General features: G+C 39.9%; 2 protein-coding genes across 2 annotated transcripts; both read right to left on the bottom strand.

Moving 5' to 3' along the window:
• Positions 1–1,079: 1,079 nt before the first annotated feature.
• FAM220A (family with sequence similarity 220 member A) lies at positions 1,080–2,031 on the bottom strand. Its single transcript, XM_019512864.1, has one exon. It carries the CDS (start codon positions 2,011–2,013, stop codon positions 1,255–1,257), a length of 759 nt encoding a protein of 252 aa, XP_019368409.1. The 5' UTR covers positions 2,014–2,031; the 3' UTR covers positions 1,080–1,254.
• Positions 2,032–2,059: 28 nt separating this feature from the next.
• Positions 2,060–4,439, bottom strand: LOC109294483 (small integral membrane protein 10-like protein 2A). The gene is made up of 2 exons (XM_019512867.1): positions 4,048–4,439; positions 2,060–2,144 (listed from the first exon to the last, which is right to left on the bottom strand). The coding sequence occupies exons 1-2, from the start codon at positions 4,231–4,233 to the stop codon at positions 2,124–2,126; spliced, it is 207 nt and encodes a 68-aa protein (XP_019368412.1). The 5' UTR covers positions 4,234–4,439; the 3' UTR covers positions 2,060–2,123.
• Positions 4,440–10,076: the final 5,637 nt, after the last annotated feature.

Raw genomic sequence — 10,076 nt, 5'->3', positions numbered from 1 at the left:
TTCACACCCTGCCTTCCCAGTATAGACAAATCTTTAGGTATTTCTACAAAAACCCTTCTCCACATGAAGGAGGAATCAATAGAACCACTCATGAACAAAGATAGGCAGCTTCATTTGTTGGTGTTTTGTCCAAAAACCAAATTCAGCACCTGAGAAAGGACTACCCTTCTGAAACAGGATGGTACTTCCAATAGTGTAGAGTTACTGTAAGGCTTTATATACCACCATGTACAAGTGGCAGGAAAAAGGGGACATGGACATAATTCACTTTGCTTTACCCATTGCCAGCCCCATTTTGGTCCCTGAAGACTTGCCTGCAGCCAGCCTAATTTAAGCATAGCCTTTAGACATAGGGGTATCAGATCAGCAGAAGCTGCTGCAGGACTAGGGGAATACAAGAATTGCATTTTGAACTATTTTTGCACATACTTCCAGGCCTCTACATTCTGCTCATATCAACTAAACCTAGAGAATTAGCTTTATAATTATAGCTTGTTTCAGTTACAAAAGGGAGTTGGTGGGGTATGTTTTGTTTTTAAAGGAACTGAAATATATAAACCCTGAAAATAAGTGCTTATAATGGAGGCACTGAAAGACCTCCAGTTAGGCTCATTTCTATTTCCAAGTAATTGTAGTTTTGAATTATACTATAGTTCAGACACCTGGAAGTGTGCAAAGCCATAAAAGTATCGATGGAGAAACTTTATCTTTACAGAATGGAAGCAATACCACCTCTTTTAGTTATTCCTGAAAAGAGCTAATTTTGAGAACTGGCCAATACCAAAGTTCTTACAAGAAAGATCAGAAACTGATGGCAAGATACTTATCCCGATAATAACTTCTGGATTCAAAGTAAAAAAAGGCACTATGACAGACTTCCACTAGCAACAGGACAGTAGTTAACACCAGACAGAGTACCCATTTGGCCTAGACCCTTTACACACACACACACACACACACACACACACACCCCTAAAACATTTGTAAAAATAAAGTCTAGCCTGTTTTTATCTTGAAAGCCAAGTCCCTATTCAAACTAAAATTAAAATCCTCTTGACCCTGAAATCCAGCTGTATGTGTATAAAAACATTCCCTTTTATTAGATAGTCCATTTCACTAGCAGTTTAGAAGTGTGATTTAATTTTAGTTGTCTAGATATTGTGTTGGAACATGAATGGTAACTTTGTCTCAACACTATCTTTGATTTAGTCAGATATCTTTCTATTAGTCTTAAAAACAGCCAGTAATAAAATTTCAGCACTGTTTTGTTTTTACCTGTACTACTGCATGCCACAGATTTGTTAGTGCAAAAGCTTGTACAGCTAACAACCACTGAGATAGCTGAGGATTAGCTGTTGTATAATTTATGCTTGAAAGCATAACATTATTATATCCAGTTGTTTGCTCTGAAGATAACAGGTTTAAATAGTCAAGGAAAACATATGGTTTCTGTTTGTTCAGGAGTTCCATGGGATATTCACTCAGTGTGGCAGCAAAGACGAAATGCAAATCAGAAGGCTGCAAGTCAGAGTCCAACCCCTCAAGAAATGCAAGCTGCAATTCATCATCAATTAGGCTCATTTCTAATTCCAATAACTGCAGTTTTGAATCATATTGTAGTTCAGAAAACCAGAAATGTGCAAAGCATTCACAGCTGTCTCCAATGGAGCATAAAGCATCCAAGTCAGTAATGGAATTATGAGCTTTCTCCAGCCAATTTGATATCAAAGCACTATTAAAACAGTTATCAAATTGCTCTCTTAGAGGTGAAATAAAGAGACCAGAAGAGGCAGCTATACTTGAACTCATCCTAGTCAATTTGCTCAAATGAGGCATTTTCTTGCCAATATGAAGCAAAGGTATAAATAGAGAACAATGCCTAATCTTAAAAGGAGCAGCTTGAGAGTTATTCAGGGAGTGTATATCTGGAAAGTGAAGAATCTCCTTTTGCTGATTTGGACCAGTTTTGCATAACTGTTTGTTGTCTAAATCTTCTTCCTCCTCCATATTCATATAGGAGATATGCACAGCTCCTCTCCTTCAAAAACGTTGCATTTTATGAAACAGGAATACAAGATTTGATTAACTATCCTTGAAGCATAAGAAGCACACCAAGTCACAAGTCAGTGTATCTCAATATGAACCTGAAAAAAGAAATACAGAATTCATGTAATGATTATTTAAATAAAAAACCCCAATCCCATCCCAGAAAGCCCCCCCTGTAATATTCCTGTGTGTCAGATTGGAACTACTTCATTAATTTTACTGGATAGTATATTGTAACCTCCATTTAATAAAAAGATCAATTGCAGAAAGTAGCTCAGAGGAAACAATATTGCCGCAGGTAAGTACCTATACTTTTCATTTAACAGATATGTTTTCAAATGTGTTCAAACAATGACAACAAATTAGAAAGTGTCCTTCTGTCCCAAGTGTCCTTCTTCTATTCACATGCACATGTTATTTCCCACTTTGGGGGGGTTTACATTCAGGAGCTTTCCTTTACTGAGAGATGAAAACCATTAAAGGTGATTCCACAAATTAGATGACAGAAAACTTACTGCATAAGAGTACAGTTTACATAATTCATCTTGCTATTTCAAAGAAAGTGATCCAAGATTGACTTTTCTGCTCCATTTTTAAAATGTAATTTTTCTTTAAGGATTAAAAGATGAATATTAGGATCAGCCACAGGCAATCTTCCAACCCAGGGTGAGGGTGAATATCAAACAAGTTTAGAATGTAACTATGTCTAGTTATGAACGTTAAGAGCTAAAGCATAAATAGGTGCAAGAAGAGAGAGGCTCCATGTCTTACTGTCAACTGCCCGATTCATACAGAAAAATGACTGACACGGAGAGATTATTTGCTTGATTCAAAAGCAAGTTTTTCATCCAAGATCTCATAAGTGGCAACAGTAGACTTGTCCCCCAATGCAGTGCCACAACCCAGCCTTTAGAAACTTGCTATACCAGCACTGTCTTTTCCTTTAGCTGCAATCTTCAGTCAGCTATCATGAAATTTTGAGCAGAGCCAATAGCAAAACTTTCATGGACTTCTGCGTGAGTTGAATCATGCTTTTATACAGTAAAGTGTGGTGATAAAGATGATATACAACACAAGACTTCAATTCCTACCGGCCAAAATGTGTGTGTCAGGAACAGGCTGAAAATAATTTACACTAAATTGCAATTTAAAACGCTTACATTTTAAATGCAAGTCAGGGTTTTACGTGACGCCTTTTAGTTCATTTTAAAGGAAGTCTCTACCCCAAAACTACTTTTTTAAGACTAACTAGACAGTTGTGCTGCTTGTGGGCAAAACTTAATTTACCAGAGGAACATCTCTGGAACACGACATAGGGAATGTCTCATGCATTCAACAGGATAATCTATTCCAGCTCAGGGAAAGGCCTGCTCCTCACTAACCACCACAAGCTCTGCTATGAGACGCATAAGAGATCTAATCAGAACATAATTGCAACAGGCTCAGCCAAATTTAAACAGCAAGACAGTGGAGCGCATCTCAAATGAGTCACAGCACAGCCCACAGACCTCTACCACTGACTGGGATCAATCCTCAGTGCTCTTCAGGACAGAATAAAAGACAACTGGACCCTCAGCTCCTGCCTGCTCAGAGACTTGGCAAGTCGCAGGCACTAGAGGGAAGCGCAAACTCCAGACTGGGACAGACTCTATCTGAGGACGCATTAATAGGGGAGAATTAAACCGGGGGATACTCGAGTCTTTACGGATGCCACTGAAGCTGCTGGCACAGTAGGTGGATTTGGCAACCCCGCGTCTGGGTGTTTTCTTATCTGAGTGTTTTCTTATCGCTCTGGATGAAGCTAAGGGGCAGGGACTGGGGGGGCGCGTTTTCCAACTGTGGATTTTTCAAGGCTCTTTGAACCCAGCTGCGATGAAGGAGCCTCCCTGACAGCGGACCAGCCTCTCTGCCGGCCCGGCCCTTCGCTTCTCCCCTCGGCCCCTTCCCTCGGGCGCAGAGCGGCAAGTGAGGGGGAGGGAGCAGCGCCCCCGCCGCATTCACCTGCAGCCGCACGTTGAGCATCATAGAGGCCACGATGTAGAGGTAGGGGAAGTTGATGCGGAGCTTCCAGGCCAGGTCAAAGAAGATGAGCAGGGTCCGGGTCAGCCCCTTGCAGAACACGCCGTAGGACCTGGCGGCGGCCGACTGCGACAGCCTGGCAGCCAGGGCGGACAGTGCCGCCGCCATAAACCCCGCGCCCGCTCCTCCGCACCCCGCGCCGCGCCGGCCCCGCAACGAGCCACCCCGCGACAGCCAGGCGCAGGCTGCGGAGCGACAGGGGAGAACAACGGGAGCCCTCAAGCCCGGCGACGTCACAACAGGGTTACGTAATGCTTACGCACCGCGATGACGCACCCTAAACGCGCAACGCCCCACCGCGCATGGGCAATGCGCGCAGTAAGGCTCCAGCGCCTTTCTTAGCCCCGCCTACTTCCGGGGAAGGGACGTGCCATATGGGCTCATGCGCAGTGCTCCGCCAGCCTGAGGCGGGGTGGAGTTCGGACCCGTGGGCTGGGTGTGGTGCGTTATGAAATCCGTGGTGTGCTTATGTCCTGAATGGTGCGCACCCTGCATCTGGGCAGTGCGTTGGGGTTAGGTGATCCGAGGGGTCTCTTCCAGCCCTACCATTGTCTGGTTCTGTAGATCCACCATGCCTTTTAACACCTTGTGGTTTTTATCCTTTAATCTATTACTTCTATAAGTAGCCAAAGGCCTAGACTCAAAAGAATCAGGCCTTTCATTTGCAAACATAGAACCAAGTCCCTACCCAACAAGCTTACAACCATCCTCTATAATAGTTTGCTTCGTTTTTGCCTTGGTCATTCTGTCTGTATCATGCTCAAAAAAACATATTTGCAATCACGTTTCTGGACTTGTAGCGACTGATTTCAATTGGTTATGACGTACTCTCGGTATCCGAGCAAAAAGTGTCCCTTAATGCCCTTACTTTAACTAAAACCTGTAACACCCTTACCAAGGTGAAGCAGAGAATAGTCAGCAATTGAATGCAGAAAGAACGGCAAGAGTAAGTCAAAAACGAAACAGATGACCAAAGAGGATGTCATAGAAGAGATGCAATGGAAAGGCCAAGGGTATGCAGAGGCAAGAGAGGACAGGCTGAAATGGTAGGCAGCAATAGATTCACTGAAGACAAGACTGAGGAATATAGTTGTGGATTGATGAACGTGGTATGCCAATTTTGTAACTCCTTAAACTTCCAAGCTGAAAGACCATCAGATGGCCAATTCCAGAGTTGTTGTCATAAGGGTAAAGTGATTCTGCCTCCAAGAAGACCGTTTCCAGAATATTCGTGGGACTTGATGAGTCAGAACAACGAGCATTACCAGAACTTTAAAACAAATATTTGATCGTACAACAGTGCATTGCCTGTTGAGCAAAGATCATTGTGATGAGATGTATGATTCATGAACTATATGGAGGAATGAATCCAAATGCACCATGCATGGAAAATCATCAACGTCTGAAGAAATATTCAAAGGAGTTTAGAGAGGAGACACTTGGAAATGTTGATGGATACCCATTGTATAGAAGATGACCAGGCAGAACAGCTTGAGTTGGTAATGACACAGTGGATAGCAGAAACATGGCACCCTATAACAAGTAGCCTATTTTACTTGTCATTTTTGATGGGCTTTTATGCTAGTGTATAATGTTTACCTGTAGGAGTAGTCCCATCACCTAACGAGACTACTCAGAAGCATATACTATGTCCACCCAAAGCACAATACTGAACAACCACAAAATGCCTTGTAGTTATTATAACTAAACAGAAGTGTATCAGAATGTGTTGAAAATGGTGGTACTGGCTTTATCTCTCTGTGATACATTGTCAATCATCTGTGTTAATACATTCAATTATGCATTCAGTTCACATTTTTTCATTATTGTATAGGTAAAAACATGATCTCAGATTGTGTTTTCACAGCTCTTTCAGACACTTTTCTCTTCACTGCAATTGTTATTGACATTTAAAAGCAATTTTTCCTTTTTTATTGTAGATTATTTTTCCCTGAAAACAGAATGAGAGCTGTGTTTAAATATGGTATATACCATATCAAGAGGCTGCATTTCTTCTGTTTTTTCAAGATTTAGGAAAGCAATCATGCCTAAAATGTCTGCTGCAATATTTTTAATTCTGTGGGCTTTATTCTGATCTCACACCAGTTTTACATCAATTTACCTCCCTATAGTCAATGGAGTTATTTTGGAGTATACCCTGTCATAGGAAGGTAATGATGTGCTGTAACCTGACAAAGTTAAAATTAGCATGTATGCAGTAATCATCACTATATTAAGATATATAGGTAAGTAGTTCAAAGAACTAAAGAAATAAAACACAACTACCTACATGTTGTCTAGCTTTATAAATCTTCAAGCACTTTACATGTTAACTATTTAGTCTTAGAACATTTAATAGTGAATAACACAACTTTAGATGTGGGAAATCTGAGGAATGGAGGCACTGGGACTTGTCCAAGGCTTCTGGGGAAGCCAGACAAAACCAGAACCCAGGAAGCAATTCCTGACTTCCAGGTTTCTTCTCAGATCTCTCTCTTTGGGAATAACAACTTAATTCTACATTATTGAAATCAGTGAGCGTTTTGCTTTTGAATTGTGTGAACATATAATTCTTGACTGCAGCATTTGTTTTTAAGTAACACATTTGTTTTAACTAGTACAAGATAAAAAACAACCTGAAAACCCCATGTTTTTCACTACTCTGTTTTGAAAAAATCATGTAGTCTGAATTTTCTAAACTAATACAATTAATGCATGAAATAAGAATGTATATCTTGCAGGCATGATCCTTCTTTCTAATACATTGTGAATTATTATGCTTTTTCTAAACTACTGCACTTACCATGTTAGCCCCTTAGTTTCAAATTGTTTTAAAGTTAAATTACACTATATTTTCCCTGAAAACAGATGTTACACTTTCAAAACAGGTATGCATTTAATTCTGTGTCTGTTTATGTATTTATATAGTCTACCAAATGCCAATCATGGTTAAGGGGTGTAGGTTGCACACTGGAAATCTATCAAAGACAGGAATACCCAGTTACCTGTGGGGGCACATTTCTCACAAGAAAACCACTCTCTCCCCAGCCTCTCAGTCCTGATCCTCAAAGGAAACTTACAAAACACTACCCAGAGATGAGCCTATGAACTCTACTTCATCAACCTCCTGGATACTAAAAATCATGAACTAAATATAGACATTGGATTTATGACACACAACCTGCCTGACATCTGACTCCCCAGGTATCTCTCCACTATTCATCCCCCTTCTCTCCCCTCTTCCCCCGCCCCCCAATCTGTCTCTCACCTATTGACTCCTCAATCTGTATTTTCACTGACTGCCTGTCCTGTATGCATGCCAGCTATGGCTTCTGTACTTTTCATTCTATCCAGGAGGAGCACACACCAACTGCTGAAACATTCTTAGCCTGACAAAGGGTTTTGGAACCCAAAAGCTTGCATAATAATTGTTTTCCAACTGTTTAAGTTGGTCTAATAAAAGATATCAGATTCACCCAAAGAACCTTGTCTGCCAATCATGGTTATGCGTGGATGTCAGTGAATAATGCCATCTAGTGGCTGCAGCAGTTATCTATGGCTCAGGACCCCATGTTCCACTTCTGGGTTTGTCACAGACATTCATTGCATTTCCCTCATCTGTTAAATGGCTGTAAGAAAGGTTATTTAATTGTCATGTTGTGTGTGCAGCCTTATCAATTAACTAGTATTTATAAATGCATGCTGATATTCTGGAATGAAAGATGATGGAAAAGAGCAAATGATAAATCCTGTAATCCTGAAGCTGTGTATCATAGTGTGTAAAAGTTTCCAGTATTGCATCAGTCTGATTATCCTGCCACTCCCCATCCACTTAAAGTATGAATGTGGTGGTAATGCCAGTACATACACAATAAAAACATTTATACAGTGTACTTTTTGAAAATGTTTCAAATGAGGACTTCCCCCTCATTTCTAAGAAAAACCTGTCAGTATTTTTGAAGGATGTCATAGATGACAAGTAGATTACCAAATTATGAATCAGTGTTCAAGTTCTGATATATGCTTCAGATTTATGGTTCATTATGTTATCAGTCCCCTGGAGGGATTTATAATTAATTACGATATCACCATTTTTTCCCCTACATAATTAGTATACAATACTACACTGTTTGTAACTGTATACAGGCAGTCCTCCAACTTTATGACACAATTGGTTCCTGAAAACTGTCTCAAGTCGAAACATTGTAACTCAGAACCATAGGAAACAATGTTATAAATGAGGGATTAGTTCCTGAACAAAGGCCTGATACCCTATTTTCACCAAAAATAACCTAGAATTTTATATTCGATCAATTATAGAAAAGTAATGTAGGTACATTAATGTATTTATATTGTAAATAGCAATCATATTGATCTGGAAGGACTTCTCTGAGGTGACTTTGTTGGACTTCTTGAAGAGTTCTTGGCTGGAGTCTTCTCAGAAGTTTTGGCTGCAGGTTTTTCCGGAGTCTTGTCTTGTCTTGCTTGAAGAAGGTGTCTAAGGAGGTTTGGACAGATGTTCTCCAGGGAGATGGGCAATGCAGTTAACTTGTTTGCTGGTGTGGCGTGGCATCGGCATAAGCGTTGTAAAGTTGAAACTGATGTCAGAAAGTTGAAATGGTGTCAATTTATAAATTGTAAGTGCAAAACGTTGTATGTCAAGGATTGCCTGTATTCAATACACATTATTGTAAGTTCCTAGCTCTGCCAGAGGGTCTTATTTTGCACCAGCTGCTACTCTCCACACCCTGGCTGCTGCTATAACACAGATTCCCCTGGAGGCCACAATTCTATAACTACCTCTAACTCAGTACCCAGGGCTGGGGCCCCTCTCATCTACCCCTAGGTCTGCTACCAGTTGTCTAACTCTAACCTTTCAACCTGTCCTTTCGGCCCATCCTTCATGCCTCTCATTCTACAGGCAAAGAATTTGTCTGCAAAGAGCTGTGTAAATGTATAGTACTTCATTACCCATTTGTTTCTGTTTAATAAAATATTATTTCATATTAGGTACCAAAGAGATAAAAGGATAAAGTAAAATATAAATAAAGATATACAGATATTAATTCATAAACAAGTAATATATAATGTACCCAAAAGAACATAAGGAACAAGAGTAACCATCTTTCTTGTATTGGATTCACAGACTCATTACATATTGAGCAATGCATGGCTGAGATTCCAAATGTAGAGTTACCATACATTTGATATTCTTCCATCTTGTCCTTTTTGAGTCAATCAAATCTTATAAATACATATCAAGAAGATGGAACAAATGCCTTGTTCTCTATTAAGTGGAATCTATCCAGTGCCAAAAGATGGTTGAATATGGCTGCAAGTAAATAGCTAGTTTTCTGGTATAAATATCTGAATACCCAGAAAGCTGCTGAGTGAAATATTTAAACCATGCCTTCTGCTTGTACCTTATAAATCTGTGGACAGATGGAAAAAATTGATCCCAAAATAGTCTGATGGAAGAACACTGAAAAGAACATGTGCATAAAGATAGCAGTTACCTCCTGACAGGATAACAACATTTTGTGCTAAAGCAAATGTTTTCTCCATGGCAACCTTTATCCTTCTCTTTTTATCCTGCTGAAGTCATTTTATGTTTTATCATAACAGTCAGTTGCCATAAACACAACTGCAAGGAAAATAAAGTTACTATCTAACCACAGAAGTAAACACAAAAAATAAAAGTATACTTTTAAAGTGAAAGACTTTTTTTTAAATTATTCTTTGTAAAGTATAAAGAAAACTTTAAACTTTTCATGTTTAGATTTGGTAACTATTGTGTTTATTTTTCACATTTTAAATATTGGAACCAATTTTACAGCTCAGGTAGCACAGAATGCAGAAAAAGAGGGCAAAGGTGGTTTGATAGGACCTTTTAACCTTTTCAGTTCTAGGTCTGCCTAGGGACATCCTAACCTCTGACCTGAGCCAGAGCA

Source organism: Gavialis gangeticus, unplaced genomic scaffold (assembly GCF_001723915.1).
Source record: "Gavialis gangeticus isolate Ggan-Ray unplaced genomic scaffold, GavGan_comp1, whole genome shotgun sequence".
Taxonomy (NCBI): Eukaryota; Metazoa; Chordata; order Crocodylia; family Gavialidae; genus Gavialis; species Gavialis gangeticus.
This window is presented reverse-complemented; position numbering and strand designations above follow the sequence as displayed.

Coding starts and splice junctions, on each gene's coding strand:
- LOC109294483 (XM_019512867.1), bottom strand. CDS start 4,233: ATGGCGGCGGCACTGTCCGCCCTGGCTGCCAGGCTGTCGCAGTCGGCC. Junction 2,145..4,047: donor TGCTCAACGTGCGGCTGCAG/GTGAATGCGGCG, acceptor TTCTTTTTTCAG/GTTCATATTGAGATACACTG.
- FAM220A (XM_019512864.1), bottom strand. CDS start 2,013: ATGAATATGGAGGAGGAAGAAGATTTAGACAACAAACAGTTATGCAAA.